This window comes from Microcaecilia unicolor, chromosome 7 (genome assembly GCF_901765095.1).
Source record: "Microcaecilia unicolor chromosome 7, aMicUni1.1, whole genome shotgun sequence".
Lineage (NCBI taxonomy): Eukaryota > Metazoa > Chordata > Amphibia > Gymnophiona > Siphonopidae > Microcaecilia > Microcaecilia unicolor.
Genome location: NC_044037.1, coordinates 288,523,360 through 288,543,851, shown reverse-complemented (window position 1 = coordinate 288,543,851; position 20,492 = coordinate 288,523,360). Strand labels below are relative to the sequence as shown.

Here is a 20,492-nt window from a genome sequence, read left to right as displayed (position 1 = left end):
GACTACAATGTAGTTTGAGTTTATATTTATTAAATTATTTCTGTGGAACAATCAAAGAGGTTTACATATTAAGTACAGGTGCTTTCTCTGTCCCTTTTACAGCTAGTTTTCAGAACTTACAAAATGTGCTGTTAAAAATTACTGATCAAAGGTTTTAGTTTTGAAGTAATAAACATATACTCCAGTTCTCCAGATGATTCTCTACTCCTTGATCTAGAGTGACCTGCAACATAGCAGCTGCCACCCAGACAGAAGCATGATGGCTGTAGTCAGAGAAGCAGCTTCCTGTCCATCCCTAAGAGGGGTGAAGCCTCTGGGCATCCTTGTAACCTTAGAGACTCAAGTTCTTCGATTGCCTGTGACTACAAACCAGAAAAGATGATACTAGCACTAATGGCCCAGCTTTAACCCTTCACCTTTTGTGCAAACTATTTTAACTTTACGAGAATTGTGCCAAAAGCTTGATGTTTCAGGAACTATAAGGCTTGGACTCCTCCAAGATATTCACTAAGGTTCCCACATATTCCTTGAAGAGCATTTTGCTTTCAAAAGGAAGTTTGCTAAGACAAATGTTGGAAGAGGAAACTGCAGTCCCCTTTTCTAAGCCATACAGTGGTGGAAATAAGTATTTGATCCCTTGCTGATTTTGTAAGTTTGCCCACTGACAAAGACATGAGCAGCCCATAATTGAAGGGTAGGTTATTGGTAACAGTGAGAGATAGCACATCACAAATTAAATCCGGAAAATCACATTGTGGAAAGTATATGAATTTATTTGCATTCTGCAGAGGGAAATAAGTATTTAATCCCTCTGGCAAACAAGACCTAATACTTGGTGGCAAAACCCTTGTTGGCAAGCACAGCGGTCAGACGTCTTCTGTAGTTGATGATGAGGTTTGCACACATGTCAGGAGGAATTTTGGTCCACTCCTCTTTGCAGATCATCTCTAAATCATTAAGAGTTCTGGGCTGTCGCTTGGCAACTCGCAGCTTCAGCTCCCTCCATAAGTTTTCAATGGGATTAAGGTCTGGTGACTGGCTAGGCCACTCCATGACCCTAATGTGCTTCTTCCTGAGCCACTCCTTTGTTGCCTTGGCTGTATGTTTTGGGTCATTGTCGTGCTGGAAGACCCAGCCACGACCCATTTTTAAGGCCCTGGCGGAGGGAAGGAGGTTGTCACTCAGAATTGTACGGTACATGGCCCCATCCATTCTCCCATTGATGCGGTGAAGTAGTCCTGTGCCCTTAGCAGAGAAACACCCCCAAAACATAACATTTCCACCTCCATGCTTGACAGTGGGGACGGTGTTCTTTGGGTCATAGGCAGCATTTCTCTTCCTCCAAACACGGCGAGTTGAGTTCATGCCAAAGAGCTCAATTTTTGTCTCATCTGACCACAGCACCTTCTCCCAATCACTCTCGGCATCATCCAGGTGTTCACTGGCAAACTTCAGACGGGCCGTCACATGTGCCTTCCGGAGCAGGGGGACCTTGCGGCCACTGCAGGATTGCAATCCATTATGTCGTAATGTGTTACCAATGGTTTTCGTGGTGACAGTGGTCCCAGCTGCCTTGAGATCATTGACAAGTTCCCCCCTTGTAGTTGTAGGCTGATTTCTAACCTTCCTCATGATCAAGGATACCCCACAAGGTGAGATTTTGCGTGGAGCCCCAGATCTTTGTCGATTGACAGTCATTTTGTACTTCTTCCATTTTCTTACTATGGCACCAACAGTTGTCTCCTTCTCGCCCAGCGTCTTACTGATGGTTTTGTAGCCCATTCCAGCCTTGTGCAGGTGTATGATCTTGTCCCTGACATCCTTAGACAGCTCCTTGCTCTTGGCCATTTTGTAGAGGTTAGAGTCTGACTGATTCACTGAGTCTGTGGACAGGTGTCTTTCATACAGGTGACCATTGCCGACAGCTGTCTGTCATGCAGGTAACGAGTTGATTTGGAGCATCTACCTGGTCTGTAGGGGCCAGATCTCTTACTGGTTGGTGGGGGATCAAATACTTATTTCCCTCTGCAGAATGCAAATAAATTCATATACTTTCCACAATGTGATTTTCCGGATTTAATTTGTGATGTGCTATCTCTCACTGTTACCAATAACCTACCCTTCAATTATGGGCTGCTCATGTCTTTGTCAGTGGGCAAACTTACAAAATCAGCAAGGGATCAAATACTTATTTCCACCACTGTATGTAACAGTAAGGGAAAATATACAGTATATCGCTGTATGTATTTTGCGTCTTCCTGTTCCTAATAACACATCAGTGTCTTTATCTAGCTGGGGGCTGGCAGCCTTCTTTTCTGTCAGCCAATAAGAATGAATGGTTGGTGGGGTTTTGTTTGTTTTGGGTTTTTTTTTTTTTTTGGCTATCTGCAGACCTAAGGTCTCTAAGGCTGCACATCTGACCTGCTATTTTTCCTCCACCGCTATGTGCACAGGTGCTCAGAACTTCTGGCACTAGGTCCTACCAGAGCATTACAGTAGTTTTTGGTAGTTTCTGGAAAGGAACCTAGAAGCAGGGGAGGAGTAAGGTGAGTCTTGCAACACTTAGCCTTATCAACCAGGCAGCCCATACACCACTTCTATGGGTCACTATGGGGCTCATTTTTAAAAGAGAAAAACGTCTCAAGAACAGTATACAGTGGCATTTGGACGTTATTCTCTGAAAAACTTCCAAAACTCAGATTTGAGATGTTTTTCTCTACAGGGTGTGCAAATCACAAGGAGGTGTATTGGGAGTGGAATTTGGGTATTCCCAAAATTTGGACGCTTTCTGCCATAAAGGGACAAAGTTAGATGTTTTGGTCTAGACCTGTTTCAATCATGACTAAGTCACAAAAGGGACTCCTAAATGACCAGAAGACCACTGGAGGGATTAAGGCATGACCCACCCCCCCCTTACGCCCCCCCCCCCCCCCCACTGGTCACTGACCCGTTTCAATCATAACTAGGTCACAAAATAGCACCCTAAATGACCAGAAGACCATTGGAGGAATTAAGGAATGACTCCCCCCCCCTTATTCCCCTAGTGGGCACTGACCCTCGTCCCATCCCCCCAAAATGTGAAACAGTACATACCAGGCTCTATGACAGCTTCAGATGTTATAGGCAGTCCTATTAGAGCAACAAGCAGATCCCTGGAGTAGCCTAGTGGTCGGTGCAGTGCACTATAGAGAAGGGGACCCAGGCCCATATCCCACTCTAACTGGTACACTTGTGGTGGAAAGTGTGAGCCTCCAAAAACCAACAAACACCTACCTTACCAACAGATAGATGACACCTGAAGCCGTAAGGACTATTGTGGTGGTGCACAGTTGAGTACAGTACATTTCTGGTGGGTTTTGGAGAGCTCCCCATACAATATATTGGGTAAGAGTGAAATGTGTATCTGGGACCTTTTATGTAAAGTGGTTTAAAAAAGTTTTGGATAACTTCCTAAAAGAAAAGTCTATAAGCCATTATTAAGATGGACTTGGGAAACTCCACTGCTTATTTCTAGGATAAGCAGCATAAAATGTATTGTACTGTTTTTGGATCTTGCCAAGCACCTGTGACCTGAATTGGGCACGGTTGGAAACAAGATGCTGGGCTTGATAGACCTTCGCCACTGTACCAAGCGGCTGCGAGCTGGAGGAAAAAATGGCACCGGCTGAGGCGAGCGCTGCGGACTGAAGCGGCTTTCCTGCCAAAAGAGATTCGGCCACCTTGGAAGCTTCCCCCACTGACGCCTAATCCGGCAGGTCCGCACGCTGCTTGTTTGAGGGCCCTGCACATCTTACAGGAACCAGAAGCTGCTCGATGGGCGCCACACCGTGTGCAGCGCTTCACTGCCTCCGACAGGACTGACATGAGCTCCCTTAACAGCAATGGCTGCCAAGCCTCCCACCCGCTGCTAACGCGGTCCCAGCCCAGCATACCTCCGAAGAGTCTGAGGGAAGGATCTGCAGTACAGCTTAACGCGGTTTTTTTTTAACCTTAGAAGAGGCAGGAGAGAAATTAAACACCAGCAGATCCAAACCAAGTGTCCCAAAAGTGGGAACCAGGGAGGCTTTTGGGGGAAGGAGGGGAGGGACCTGGCCCCACCTGGTGTACCCCAAAAAGCGCTACACGACACCTCAACCCCACAAAAGGCTCAACAGCACCCGAGGAAATGGGATAGGAGCCAGAGAACAGCAGAGCTACACAGTTATGACCCTCCACCTGCTAGATAGAGAGAATACTGAGGTTAAGCTGGCTGCACATGACCATATATAGCGAACCTCGGAGTTCTCTCTATCTCCACCTGCTGGTTGAGGGACATAACCCACAAGTCTCTGGATTGATCTGGGGACGCAAAGGAAGTAAATGTTTTAATGTGTTTTCATTGTACTTTCACTTAAGTATTAAAATATACATTTATTTTTACTTTTACTTAAGTACTTTGATGACCTAGTACTTTGACCAATATTGCCTAGTTGCCTCCCCTTACACCATCCCTGGCAGGTGTGATCTTTATATTTTGCACAGTATAGGAAGAAATGTATCTCTTTCTATTTCTTTGGTGTGGCTTCTTGGTGTTTTGGTTTAATATATGTTTATCATTTTTGGTCAGCTATTATGTATTTGGCATATGTGTTCTGTCTGTGTGTGACAGAGGAATTCTGTTAGCATTTATATAGCAATTTGGCTTGTTCAGTTTTCCCAACAATGGAGGGAATATTTGTGAGGGGAGTCAGGGATTTTGTTGATCCTTGTTCTGTATTGTTTGTGATTTATAAAATAACAGTTGTACAAAATATTGTTTCTTTTTATACTTTAATAAAATGATTTAAACAAAATCATAACTATGGGGTCCTTTTACTATGTTGCAGTAAGCACTAACACACAGAGTAAAAGGCACTAACCTGGGGGGCGCTCAGGCACCCTGCTGTAGTTTTGGGATCAGTGCGCGCTTCCCATGCACTAAAAAATATAATTTATTTTTTTAGCACTGGAGGCATGTCTGGGAGGAGGGCAGAAAATAGGCATGTAAATGCGCTAATTGGTTAGTGCAGCTTCATCGCCACACATTAACCCATTAGTGCATGGTTAAATATCCTACATCCACAAAATAAATGGTGAGAGGGGCTCATAGTAATATAGTAAATGACAGCAGACAAAGACCTGAACTGCCCATCCAGTCTGCCCAACAGTCACACTCCTTATCAATTCATGATTAAATCAACAATGAATGTGATGATATATACTTTATCACGAGTCTTTCTTTGGCGTTTCTGGGACATAGGGACCAAACAAGTCCACCTGGCTCTGTCCTTATGTTCCACCTACTGGAGTTGCCGTTAAAGCTCACTCCAGCCTATCCAAATCCATCTTGTCATTTGCGGGACCCAGACCGTAAAAGTCTCCTAGCACTGTCCTCCGTTCCAGCTTCTGAAGCTGAAGCCCTTTCCAGCCTATTCCAGTTTCATAACAGATCTCACTTCCCACTTAAACTTCATGCTCCAACAGGGTAAATACCATGAAGAAAAAGGCAACATCCTGCTCACCCCAATACCAAAAGACACCAAGAAAAAGACAAACGACATTACCAACTACCGCCCAGTAGCATCTATCCCATTAATAGTCAAACTAATGGAAGGACTGGTGACTAAACAACTCAATGACTACATAAACAAAGTCAATATATTACACGAGTCACAATCAGGATTTCGACCCCTACACAGCACTGAAACAGTACTACTCACTCTCCTAACCAGGTTCAAGCAGGAAATAGCAGTAGGCAAGAGCATTCTTCTCCTCCAATTTGAAATGTCAAGTGCGTTCGACATGGTTAACCATAACATACTGCTAAGAATCCTAGAATATTTCGGAAGCAGTGGGAATAGTCTCAATTGGATCAAGGGTTTTCTAACCACAAGAGCATATCAAGTGAAATAAAAAACAAACATATTGTCACCGTGGAAACCAGAATGCGGAGTACCACAAGGATCACCACTATCACCGATCCTATTCAACCTCATGATGACCCCACTACCCAAGACCTTATCCACCCATTTATCTATGCTGATGATGTTACATTATACATCCCCTACAAACATGACCTAGCAGAAATCACCAACGAAATCAAGCTCAGCTTAAACATCATGAATTCATGGGCAAATGCATTCCAACTCAATATAGAAAAAAAAACACTGTCTAATCATATCATCCCAACACAATACATACAAACCCACAAACATTAACATCCCAGGATACATCCTCCCTATCTCAGACAACCTGAAAATTCTCGGAGTAATAATCGACCGTAATCTATCACTAGAGACCCAAGCAAAATCCACCATAAAGAAAATGTTCGCCGCAATGTGGAAACTCAAATGCCTGGTGATTTCTTTTTTAGTTTAATTTCAATTTTTCCATCTTGGATCATTTACTAAAATAGTGGTCGATAAGTAACTTATGTAAAGATTATGTAGTTTTCCTATTATTTAGTTTTTCAAATTGTGTATTATCACTCATAAATTTATGTTATGACTGTTAAAAGATTAATAAAGAAATATGAATAAAGAAACCATTCTTTCCAAGGGAAATATTCCGGAACCTGATACAGTCAATGGTACTAAGCCACGTAGACTACTGTAATGGAATCTATGTGGGATGCAAAGCCCAAATCATAAAGAAACTTCAGACCGCCCAAAACACAGCAGCCAAGCTAATATTTGGAAAACCGCGTTTTGACAGTGCCAAACCACTCCGAGAAAAACCAATCAAAGAACGTATCACTTTCAAAATCTGCATGACCGTTGTGGGCGGGTCACCCTTCCAAGCTCTGGCCAGGGCTGACCCTGCTTAGCTTCCTTCACACACCATCAGGGTTGGGCTCTACACATCTCAGTAATTCACCAGGACTCTGCCTCCTCTTCACCTTCCACAAATGTTCACCAACACCAGGCTTCTTATAACTAAAGGTTTTATTAGTTGCCATTTAACATAACCTTCATGGCTTATTCCTTCATTAACTTAAACATTTCTTCTTCAATTCAAACATTTAAAGCAGTCCCTCAAACTTCCACAGTTCAAACAGCCAAACAAAAGCATTTACTTTTCCTTCTCAGAGGGCAGTACAGCTGTCACCATTTCAGCAGAGAGCTTCAAAAGTCCACAGAGTTCAGCCAGTATGTTCAAGGGGATCTTCTTCCTCTAGCTGCCAGGTCTCCAGCTCCCCCCTTCTCTTTCACCACACAGGCAGGTATAGGGTGGTTAATTAACTTCTCCACCCCTTTAGGCTCGTCCCCCTAATTCCAGGCAGAACCCAGCCCATAACAACTTTCACCTGTTTCCAGCCCCGGACTCTCCTTGGTCCTAGCAACCTCCACCTGGACATTCCCCTACTGGCTCCCTCTAGTGACTCATCCTGGACATTTTCCCCCATTTCTATGGGAACAGCGCCATCTAGTGGCCTACCCAGGACAGGGCAGCCCCTTACTCTTCACACCGTTCATAAAATACTTTACGGTGAAGCACCGAGATACATGACAGACCTCATCGACCTGCCAACCAGAAACACTACAAAATCCACACGATCATACCTAAACCTCCACTACCCAAGCAACAAGGGACTCAAGTACAAATCAATCTATGCATCCAGCTTTTCCTACTTAAGCGCACAAATATGGAACGCATTGCCAAAAGAAGTAAAAACTACGTTCGACCATCTAAACTTCCGGAAAGCACTAAAGACAGAACCATTCAGAAGAGCATACCCCACAAACCCAACATAAAAAACCTGGACGCTTGCGACACAATGTAACCAAAGACCACAATGAACACTACTTGTACCTCATTCTTATCACTTTGTATTCATTCATACCATGTGTTTGTTCAGACCGGAATCCACTAACGGTAATATGTAAGCCACATTGAGCCTGCAAATAGGTGGGAAAATGTGGGATACAAAAGCAACAAATAAAATAAAATATCCTAAACTGGATTGCCATATACAGACACAGACATACAAAGTCTGCCTGGCACCAGCCTTAGTTCTTCACAGCCGATGTAAGCATCCAAGTGTCACTCACACTCCACCCCCTGCAGCCATTTAAGCTGTTGTTTTAAATTTTTGTTTTCTACCATCTATTTTCTAAATAGAGTTCCTCTATGTTCATCCCGCACCTTTTTGAATTTCGTCACTGTTTTTGTCTCTACCATCTCCCTCGGGAGGGCATTCCAGGCATCAACCACCCTCTCCATGAAAAAGAATTTCCTGACATTACTCCTAGTCTACTGCCCCACAACCTCGGCTCATGTTCTCTAGTTTTATCATTTTCCCTTCTCTGGAAGAGATTTGTTTCTATATTAATAACTTTCAAGTATTTAAACGTCTGTAATATATCTCCACTGTCCTTTCTTTCCTCTAGGCCAGTGATTGGCAACCTTTTGAGCTTGGTGTGTCAAAATTCGCCAAAAAACCGAGCATAACTCGGGTGGTGTGTCACTTCGAGAAAAAAAACCATAATTTCGCGATATTTATAGTTTAAATAACAAAAATGTATAATTGTAATATAAAACTGTATTTAATAAACCAAAAACTAATTATTTAACTTACCTACTTAGTGACTTCTTTGTTCATCTGTCAGTCGGTTTCTTTTGTTGGTCTTGATATTATTTAACTTGTGTGGGGTGCCATGAACTAAGATAAGTGAGGGGGAGGGGGAATTCTTTAACTAATCTGCCTATTAGTGACTTTTTTGTTGCTGAATTTCATTGGCTAAATCTTCAATTGAAGGTTGGTATTTTGTACACTTCAAGCCCAAGCAAGCGCTACTAACTTCATCTGTCAATCTGTTTCTTTTGTTGGTTTTGATATTATTTAACGCTGAGAATAAGGTTTCACAAAAGTACGTAGAGGGAAAAATTGTGAGTAAAGCCATTGCTATATTTTTCAGGGTGCTAAAAGTGTCTGGTAATCGGATCCAGGCACTCCAAATTTCCTGGTAACTCAGATATTCTCTTAATAATTGCATCTTTATTCTGCATATAGAACTGGTGCACATCTTAGGAGAGTTTCTTTAATAAATTCTCCCTCACTGAGTGCTTTTCCATGCTGAGCTATGGAGTGAGCAATGCTCAAACTTGCAGATGTTAAATTTGTAGAACCTTTTACAAATTTAAGGATGGACTTAGATTGGCTCTTATAAAAGTGTAGCTGCCTGGAAATGTATTCCTTCCTTTCATCCTCACTTTTTTTCAAGAGCTGGGAATGATTAGTTTCAAAATGTCTATTTATATTCCACGTTCTGCTTACTACCGTTTCAGTACATAGAACGCAAAATGATCTGCCATTTTTTTCTATAATGCCATACATCTCGGTCCATGTCTCTTGAAAGGGTCGGCTACTGCTACTACCACTTCCTTTACTTAACCTTGGTTTTTTATTTTTTGGGTTCTCCATCAGGAGGGCAGAGACAGAAGATAGAATTATAGATAGCCTGTTAGCCCTGCAGGCAATTAGGGGTTAACTAGCCTAACTGACCACCTTATGTAAATTAAGATGGCTGCCGCTATTTCTAATGGCGGGAAACGGCACCCATAGCACATGCCCTCGCCTCTCCCAGCCTCCCCCTCACCTATCTCAGTAATGATGGTCAATTACAAATCCACGACACCCCAGAACAGTAGATTGGATGATGGTTGCTGGTAATGGTGATCACAGGGCCCTCAGAGATGCGTCCCCCACAGCATTCCTCTGCTCTCTGCTCCGCCGGCCGGAAGTGAGGTCAAAGATCCCCTAACGGCCGTGCAGGAGCCGGGGCAGAGGGAGCAGCAGGGAAGGAAGCCAATAGGAGCGCACACGGCACCCCCCCCCCCAACGGGTAAACATGCACCGGGGGGGGGGGGGGTGATTTCGCCAGGGGGAGGAGGTCGCGCTGCACCGGGGGGGGGGGGGGGGGGCGCATCGGCGATCCGCCCCGGGTGTCAGCAAGGAACTCCGCTGCTTCTCTGTATGCGGCCACATGCGGCCGCGTGTCACCGAAAATGGCTACGCGTGTCAGTACTGACACGCGTGTCATAGGTTCGCCATCAGGGCTCTAGGCTATACATATTCAGGTCTTCTAGTCTCTTCCCATATGTTTTATGGCGCAGGCCCCATATCATTTTTGTTGCGTTCCTCTGGACCACTTCTAGTCTTTTTATATATTTTAGCAAGATACGGCCTCCAAAACTAAATACTCCAGGAGGGGCTCACCAATGACTTGTACAGGGGCACCAACATCTCCTTTCTTCTGCTGGTTACTCCTCTCTCGATGCAACCTAGCATCCTTCTGGCTACGGCCACCACTTTGTCACACAGTTTTTTCGCTTTAAGGTCCCCGGACACCATCACCCAAAGGTCCCTCTCCCCATCTATGCTTATCAGCCTCTCACCTCCTAGGACATACAGCTCCTTTGGGTTTCTACTCCCCAAATGCATCACTTTGCACTTTTTTGCATTAAAATTTTAATTGTCAAATGGTAGACCATTCTTCTACTTTTGCAGATCCCTTTTCATGTTTTCCACTCCCTCCGTAGTGTCCACTCTATTACAAATCTTGGTATCATCTGCAAAAAAGCAAACCTTGCCTTTTAATCCTTTGGCAATGTCACATAAATATATTGAACAGAATCGGCCCCAGCACCGATCCCTGAGGCACTTCGCTACTTACCTTTCCTTCCTCCGAGTGAATTCCATTGACCACCACCCTCTGGCGTCTGTCTGTCAACCAGTTTCTAATCCAGTTCACCACTTTGGATCCTAACTTCAGCCTTTCAAGATTATTTACGAGTCTTCTATGAGAGACCGTGTCAAATGCTTTGCTGAAATCTAAGTAAATTACATCTAGCGCACGTCCTTGATCCAGTTCTCTGGTCGCCCAGTCAAAGAATTCAAACAAATTCATTTGACACGATTTACCTTTGGTAAAACCATGCTGCCTTGGATCTGGAAAATGGGGCCATTTTACCGACTTGCTAAAAGTGGCCTCAGTGTGCAGGAAAGACTCACGCTGGGGATAGCACAGACCAATTTTTAGTGTGGCTTGGTAAAAGGGCCCCTATGTTTATCCAAAGTTTAATTAATACAAACTTGTTTTAGCAGTTAAGTAACACTCTGTATAAGACCTAATTATAGTATTGTATATGAAAACCTTGTTTTATGAAGAAGCAAATACAGTTCATGTCTTAAAATGCCCAAGGGCATCAGTAGCTCTCAGTGGAAGAAAAATAAGTAAATAATAGCAATGTGTTATCAACACTGATTTAAGAAAACTGAGGTATGTTCACACAGCTCAAAGAATAAGAGAAAAAAATGCAAGCTTACCTAAATTATAACACCAAAAATCACCCAGACTCCCCTTTTCACGTCCCCTGTGGACATAAATGAACCTTCCATACAAACAGCAGGCATGTTTATACCGATCATATGGAGAAGGCTCTCCCAGAGGCAGATGTTTCCCACAGGCATCAACACTGATTTAAGAAAACTGAGGTATGTTCACACAGCTCAAAGAATAAGAGAAAAAACAATGCAAGCTTACCTATGTTATAACGCCAAAAATCACCCAGACTCCCATTTTCACGTCCCCCGTGGACATAAATGAACCTTCCATACAAACAGCAGGCATGTTTATAACGATCACACGGAGCAGGCTCTCCCAGAGGCAGATGTTCCCACAGGTTTTCTCCAGCTTCAGATTCAGCTTCCTGATTCATTATCTCTGTCTTCAGTACATCTTTCATATCAAACACTGTGGTTGCCCATTTCAGAGAATTAAGCAGCTTATCTAGAAAGAGTATAATTTAACAATATTTTATGTAATCATAAACTTATCACAAGTGCAACACGTATAATATGTAATAGGATTTCATAAAAGATGCCAGAATCATGGAGTTCAAGGCTCATTCATCAAAAGAAAAAACAAAAATACCCTATCTGTAAACTACAGTGTAAGCACAGTTTGAAACATACTAAATAGAATACAATCAAACCATGAAATTTGTCTAACTCGCTTATGAAGGACACTGTTACAGTGCCTAGAACCCAACCATTAAGGAAGTGTCCATACAGATGTGCTAATTCAATGGTTCACAAGACAGATTTTTGCTGCTGGAGAAAAATGGGTTGGGGGGGGGGGGGAAGAGGGGGAAGCAGGGCCATGGATACTGCAGAAGTCTGTCTATTCACCCCAACCCGAGCATTGTCTTGAGTCAGCATAAATCTGTTTCCTCCTGTACCAGTTTTCCTCTGTAGTCAGAGACATATGGTACTTCTTTTCTGGAAGTTTTAAAAGGGTAAGGGTAATGTATTTCATATATTACCTTTGTGTGGTACAACCAAAGAAGTTTACATACAGTATTATATACAGGTACTATTTCTGTCCCTAGTGGGCTCACAATCTAAATTTTTGTACATGGGGCAATGGAGGGCTAGATGACTTGCCCAGGTCACAAGTAGCTGCAGTGGGATTCAAACCCAGGTCTACTAGTTCTCAGCCAACTGCACTAACCATTAGGCTACTCCTCCACTAGTATCACTTCTGCTTCTCCCCAGATGCCAGGGAGAACCCCCCCCCCCCCTTTTAGTAAGACCCAGAGGAGGGAAAGGGTGTGGGAGGGTCAGGCTTGTGGGGTTGGTTGTCAGGGTGTGGTGGGAGGAACTGGGGGATGGGGGTAACTTGTCGTACCTTGAGAAAAATGTAAAAGCCAGTGTTGAAACATTTTGGTTTACATGTGTATTCCCCTTGGAATATGGGAAATACACCTCTATATTTTGGGCCTGCCCAAATCATGACCCCCTGAAATTTCCACATTGTGCACATTATGACCTGCCCTGCCATTATGAAAACAAAATATAGATCCACACTCCAGTTAGTGAGGTGGTATCCCACATTAATAATGCCATTTGGGAAGTCAGGCACTCTAAAAAGGAACATCACACCACAACAGTAAAATACAATCTGGGGTAACCTCATTGTGTCATGAATTGGGTTTCTTTTTCCTGATGTATATTGCTAATGATTCTAAATTTGTATTACCTTTTGGAAACTTTTAAAACATTACAACATAGCTATATAGGAAAAGCACTGGGATCATGACCCTAAAATAATTACCAAAAATGAAGAGGTTGTGATCATCTGGGACATTCCAAGTCTAACCAACAAAAAACTCTATGCAAGAAAACCAAATATTGCAGTAAAGCAGAAAAACACAAAAATAGCACTGATAACATCAGTACCAAGAGATTATTCTATGCATCGAACAGAGAACAGCATTGATAACGGAGGTATCAGTGTCATGTGATTATTCTGCGCACCATATGGAGAATAGCATTGATAACAGAGGTGTCAGTGTCATGTAATTTTTATGTGCATCACATAAGTACATAAGCACCGCCATACTGGGAAAAGACCAAGGGTCCATCAAGCCCAGCATCCTGTCTCCGACAGTGGCCAATCCAGGCTTCAAGAACCCGGCAACCCCCCCCCCCCCCAAAAAAAGAAAACAAACAAACAAACAAAAACAAAAAAAACTTAATTCTTAATAATGTTCAATGGACTTTTCCCTCAGGAATCTGTCCAAACCCCCTTTAAATTCCGTAAGGCCAGCTGCTGTCACTACATTTTCTGGCAACGAGTTCCAGAGTCTAACTACACACTGAGTAAAGAAAAACTTTCTCCTATTTGTTTTAAATCTACCCTATTCTAGCTTCATCTTGTGTCCCCTGGTTTTGTTGTTATTTGAAAGTGTAAACAAACACTTCACATGTGTCTGCTCTATTCCACTCATTATCTTGTAGACTTCTATCATATCACCCCTCAGCCGCCTTTTCTCCAAGCTGAAGAGCCCTAACCTTCCCAGTCTTTCCTCATAGGGAAGTCGTTCCATTCCCTTTATCATTTTTAGCTGCCGCAGCACACTGAGCAGAAGTTTTTAACGTCTTATCCACGATGACTCCCAGATCCCTTTCTAGGTCTGTGACTCCTAACGCGGAACCTTGCGTGACATAGCTGTAATTCGGGTTCCTTTTTACCCACATGCATCACTTTGCACTTGTCAACATTGAACTTCATCTGCCACTTGCACTCCCAATCTCTCAGTCTCGCGAGATCCTCCTGTAAACTTTCACACTCCTCCTGCAACTTGACGACCCTAAATAGTTTGTGTCATCTGCGAATTTAATTACCTCACTAGTTACTCCCATCTCTAGGTCATTTATAAATATGTTAAAAAGCCAGTAGTCCCAGCACAGACCCTGCGGGACCCCACTAACTACCCTTCTCCACTGAGAATACTGACCATTCAGTCCTACTCTCTGCTTCCTATCTTTCAACCAGTTCTTAATCCATAGTAATACCCTACCTCCGACCCCATGACTCTCCAGTTTCCTCTGGAGTCTTTCATGAGGCACTTTGTCAAACGCCTTTTGAAAATCCAGATACACAGTATCCACCGGCTCCCCATTGTCCACATGTTTGTTCACCCCCTCAAAAAAATGCAGTCGATTGGTGAGGCAAGACTTCCCTTCACTAAATCCTTGCTGATTTTGTCTCATCGGCCCATGTTTTTGTATGTGCTCAGTAATTTTATTTTTAATAATAGCCTCTACCATTTTGCCCGGCACCGACGTCAGACTCACCTGTCTATAATTTCCCGGATCTCCTCTGGAACCCTTTTTAAAAATCGGCATAACATTGGCTACCCTCCAGTCTTCCAGTACCACACCTGATTTTAGGGATAGATTGCATATTACTAACAGTAGCTCTGCAAGTTCATTCTTCAGTTCTATTAATACTCTGGGATGAATACCATCCGGTCCTGGTGATTTACTACTCTTCAGTTTGCAGAACTGACCCATTACATCCTCCAAGTTTACAGTGAATTTGTTTAGTTTCTCCGACTCGCTCGGAAAACAGAAAATCTTCAAATATAAGCAATGCAGTCAGACACTATGAAAATGTGGGAGAAAGATATAGAATTATTCCCCATTGAACTGGGTGACACAGGCTCGATTAAAAGGAATTTTCAAGCACACCTGGATAAGTTGCCTATTTATATTACATCCTATGAACTCCAGAAGGAAGCTCTCTTTGACACAGTGCAAGTTCTACAGAAAATGTTAGCAGTAAATTTGAGAGTCTGAGATCATACCACATACCCTAGCTTAGGAATGAGATGTGCATTGGGTCTCCATCACAATAAATACTTCTTTGCCTTGGCTGCTTCCAGCTGGCATTGGAGCTTTCTCTCTGCAAGGTCTTGCCTATGCGGGAACAGGACGTTGCATCAGAATAGGCAGGACCCTACAGAGAGAAAGCTCCATCGCCAGCTGGAAGCAGCTTGCTCTAATCGCTGCTGCTGCTGGTACTAGAAAAGTAGGGAAGACTGTGGGGAGAGGGCAAGGGAGCGATACAGGACCCGTGGAGGGATCAGAAAGGGGGGAGAGAGATTGTATGAGAAATGCCAGACCATGGGGGGAAGAAAGGGGGGAGAGAGAGAGAGTGATGTTGGCCGGGGGGGTGGGGGGGGTCAATGCTGGAAAAGAGGAAGATTGGGGTTAAGGGGGGACAGCAATGCTGGAAAGATAGGGGTCAAGGAGGAGGGCAAAGCTGGAAAAGAGGGAGATGAGGTTCCTGACAGGAAAGATGCTGAACATGGGACAGGATCAGGATAGAGACATAGAGGGGAGATACTGGACAATATGGCTAGGGATTCAGGGGAAGGATAAGGATAGGGACACAGAGAGGATATGCTGGACCGTATGGCTAGTGATGCAGAGGGAAGATAGACCGCTCAGAATACGGCAGCCAGACTTATCTTCGGAAAAACCTGATTTGATAGCAAAAAAGTACACTAACTCCCAATCAAAGAACGCATTGCTTTCAAAATCTGCACACTGGTTCACAAAATTATCTACGATGAAGCCCCGGGAAACATGACAGACTTGATCCTACTACTACTACTACTTACTTATCATTTCTATAGCGCTACAAGGCACCAATGAGAAACACATCCGAATTAACACGAACGTACCTAAAGCTGCACTACCCAAGCTGCAAAGGACTCAAATACAAATCAACTTGTGCATCCAGTTTTTCCTACATAAGCACAGAATTGTGGAACGCATTACCAAAAGCCTTGAAAACTACGTACGGCCACCTACACTTCCGGAGAACACTAAAAATGTATCTATTTAAAAAGGCATACCCTACCAACCCAACATAAATGCCTGATCTCTGCAACACAACAAAAATACGGAATGGACAAAACACAATTCTCCCGTTGTACGATGACCTTATGTGGCTGTACCACATGAACTTTATCTTACCTCAACATCACTCTGTATTTGTTAACACCGGAGTCTGTAAATGCATCTCCGGCACTAAGTAAGCCACATTGAGCCTGCAAATAGGTGGGAAAATGTTTGATACAAATGTAATAAATAATAATAATAAATGGAGAACATGGAGAGAAAAGAAATTTCAAATGGACAGGAGATCCTGCAAGGACAGGAAAAAAACTGAGAAAAGTTGAAAACAGACACTTGAACCAAAGCGAATGGGAATATAAAATGCACAGACAAGGTATAAAAAGTATTTTATTTTGAATATTTTAATTGGAATATGTGCACTTTCGGAAATGTGCATCTCTGTTGTCTTGCATTTTATTTTTTGTTTCTCTGTTTGCTGTATGCAAGATCTGACTTCTTGAGCTGAAAAGACCGAAATGAAGCCTCTATATTACTAATCTGTGGTCCTTTGTTTCCTATTTGTTAAGGGTCTGTTTGTGTTTTGTGCATTTGTTCAAGTTGTGGTATTCTGCTAGCCTGTGGTTTCTGTGTATCTGTAGCAGTCCTGTTTGTTCTATTTTTTCTCATAGGTAGTATGTGGTTTGGGAGTGCTGGACAGGGGGTGAGGGGGAAATGGGAAAAACCAGTAGGTAGATGAGACATGAAAGGAGGAGACTAATGATCAGAGGGTGAGAGAAAGGGAGAATGAGGGTAAAATTAAATGGGCAGATAAAAAACACAGAAACATTAGATCCCAACAGATATTGAGAAGACAAAAGGAGAGAGAAGAAATGGAAAGGCAAACCTGGAAAAGAATTTAGGAGAAGACTGACATAAGGAAAGTGGAAAAGAGACTGAGACTAGCCCAATTAGAAAAAAAAACTGCCCAGAGAATGAAGAGGGAGAGAAAAGGATATAGCGGGCATGTGGGGAATAAGGTGACAGAATGGAGGTGCTGAATTGGGATGGGGGGAGGAAAAGAAAGAACGTACTGGAATGGAGGAAGATGCAAGCTTGGAGGAGGGGTGAGTAGGAAGACAGGGGAGATGCTGGACATGGGGTGAGTAGAAAGACAGGACATGCTGGAAATGGGAGTAAGAAAACGATGGGGTGTGCTAGACATTGGACGGGGATGGGGACAGAGAGGGGATATGCTGGACATGGGAGGGATATAAGGTTGATGCTGACATAGGAGAGGGACATGGAAGGGTGCTGGATTCGAGCGGGAGTAGGATGACGACAAGGGCAGCCTAAGACATTCTGCTGCCTGAGGTAAGGGGATGGTCTGCTGCCCCGGCTTGGCTCCACCCCCCCCAGGCTAAGCTCAGATTCACTCCCCTCCCCCCCAGGCTAAGCTCAGATTCACTCCCCCCCCCCCCCCAATCTGACACCTCCCCACTTCCTTCATTCCTTGAATTTACCTTTTTTGTGGTTTTCCAAAAGTCAGGGCGGCAGCGGTTTCCATATTTTATTTATTTATAACACTTATACCCCGCGCTTTCCCGCTTATAGCAGGTACAATGCGGCTTATGTGGAGGGGCATAATCGAACGCGAACGCCTATCTCCATGGGCGTCTATGTCCGAAAACATGTACATGAAGAGGCGGGACAGACCGTATTTTCGAAAAAAATGGACGTTTTTCAGCTGGGCGTTTGTTTTATTTTTCGCGATAATGGAAACTAAAAACGCCCAGCTCAAAAACGTCCTGATCCAGTCATGGGAGGGGCCAGGATTCGTAGTACACTGGCCCCCCTGATTTGCCAGGACATCAAATGGGCACCCTAGAGGTCAGTGCGGTGGACTTCAGAAACAGCTCCCACATGCATAGCTCCCTTACCACGGGTGTTCAGCTCCCAACCCCACTACCCACAAATGTACAACACTACCATAGCTCTTAGGGGTGAAGGGGGCACCTACATGTGGGTACAGTGGGTTTTGGAGACCTCCCATTTACCAGCACAAGTGTTACAGGTAGGGGGGGTTGGGCCTGGGTCCACCTGGCTGAAGTGCACTACGGTACCCACTAAAAGTGCTCCAGGGACCTGCATACATGCAGGCCTCTAGGACTTGTTGCTGCTATATAACATTGGCACACCAGTTGACACCTGAAGACTAATCTCTCCGAAAACGTCCTTTATTGGAATAAGCACGCTTACTCACAGAACTGCAGATCAGAGGTTGTGCCCCACTGGCAACGAGTCTTGCTGGTACTGAGATTAGCAGTAGTTCAGAGCTGGCAGAAGGCTGTACAATGCCCTCTTTCAGCCACATTCAAGGGAAGAACTAAGTTCTCTAACATGGCTAACGCATGAAAGGGATCTAAAACTGGCTTACAAAAATGGCCACTACCTCATGGACTACCGGAAACAAAACAGGGTACACTCTGACCCAATAAGCACCATGGGAGTAGAGCCTACCAACTACCAACATCGTGAGCATTTGCCACAAGCTAGTAGAATCACGGAGCCCAATACCCTACACCCACCACAATGCATTGCTGATGTGACTCTGCAGTGCGCATAACAGAAAAGGTGTCACACTCACCCGAGAGCCACATCAGAACCAGGGAAAGGCTGTCACAGGATAGAACACATTCTACTGTCATGGAGGTGGGTACGGCATTTGAGGCTGGCATAGAGGCTGGAAAAAAAAAGTTTTTAAAGTGGGTTTTTTTTGGTGGGAGGGGGTTAGTGACCACTGGGGGAGTCCGGGGAGGTCTTCCCCGATTCCCTCCAGTGGTCATCTGGGCAGTTGGGGCATTTTTTTGGGACTTGTTCGTGAAAAAAAAGGGTCCAAAAAAAGTGACCCAAAATCGCGGTAAAAACGCCTTTTTTTTTTTTTTTCGATTATCAGCTAAAGACACCCATCTCTCCTCGGCCGATAACCACTCCCATGTTCCGCCTTCACCACGCCTCCGACACGCCTTCAACTTTACCCGTTTCCGCGATGGATTGCAGTTGGAAACGCCCAAAATCGGCTTTCGATTATACCAATTTGGGCGCCCATGGGAGAAAGACGCCCATCTCCCGATTTGGGTCGCAATATAGGCGTTTTTCTCTTTCGATTATAAGCAGGATAGTATTTCATGTTTACAAAGTAACACAGAATGGCCTGCCACTGCCTCCACCCCTTCTCTCTACTGCGACCTGCCCTGCCCTACCTCAGAGGAATCAGGAAGTACATCAGAGAGGCGGGCCGGGCCGTAAGAGAGAAGAGTTCTGTGGCAGGGCTGCGTATAGAAACCGCTATCACAAAAAAAGGTAAATTTGAGGAAGGAAGGGGGGGACGATGCCAGAGCACGGCGGGCATGCGATGGATGCCGCTCCAAGAGTTCCACCTAGGCTTCCGCCTCAGGTGGCCTAATGGTAGGGCCACCACTAGGTGATGGGGAGATTTGCTGGATTGAGGTAAGGGAAGGAGGATATGCTGGACAGAAGGGAGCAAGAGCAAGAGAAGATACTGGTCAGAGGAGTGAAAATAGAGAAAGAGGGTGAATACTGAAGGGAAAGGAAGAGTTAGCAAAAAAACAGGAATAACATCATGAAGAATGGGATGGTTGGGGTGAGGGAGATGAAAAGCTGTAGGTAGATGTGGTTTTAAAAAAAGGAAGATTGAATACTAAGAATGAATGAAGTCGGAGCAGATTGAGAGATGGAAAAATAAATGATGGAAAGCTGAAGGGAAAAGATCAGTCAGAGATGGATATGGAAGAAGTGAAGAAGGCAGGAAGGGAGAGAAGTAGGAGATGTGCTGGAGATCTTGTAAAGAAAGTTAAGAAAAAACTAGAGGAAAGCAGAAACTGGAGACTGGGACAAACATGATTGAAAAAAACAAAAAAAGACAACCAGACAACAAAGGTAGAAAGAATAATTTTATTTTTAATTCAGTGAATGGAAAATGTCAGTTTTTCAGTAAACTTACACTGCTTTCTTTATAGTTTGAAGAGTGCTGGATGCTGTTTCTATTTCTCTCTCTCTAATGTTGCACTGTCTGCAGAATGTGGTTTCATGGGCTTTAAGTTTAATTTTTTGTCTATGTATCCATATTTTAAGTTTGTGGTCACTTAGGGCCATTTACTAAGGTGCGCTAGCATTTTTAGCGAATGCACAAAATTAGCACGGGCTGTGTAGAAACCCATAAGAATATTGTGGGCGCCTATATAGCATGCACTAAAAACAC

The 20,492-nt window shown here is 43.9% G+C and overlaps 1 protein-coding gene across 3 annotated transcripts in view; it reads right to left on the bottom strand.

Annotated features, from left to right (window-relative positions):
• Nucleotides 1-20,492, bottom strand: part of LOC115474845 (leucine-zipper-like transcriptional regulator 1 homolog) — a 55,150-nt gene that overhangs the window by 30,193 nt on the left and 4,465 nt on the right. For all 3 annotated transcript variants that reach the window (XM_030210539.1, XM_030210541.1, XM_030210540.1), the window contains exon 2: nt 11,565-11,810. In XM_030210539.1, the coding sequence (XP_030066399.1) occupies nt 11,565-11,810 (246 nt within the window). The remainder of the gene's footprint in view (nt 1-11,564; nt 11,811-20,492) is intronic.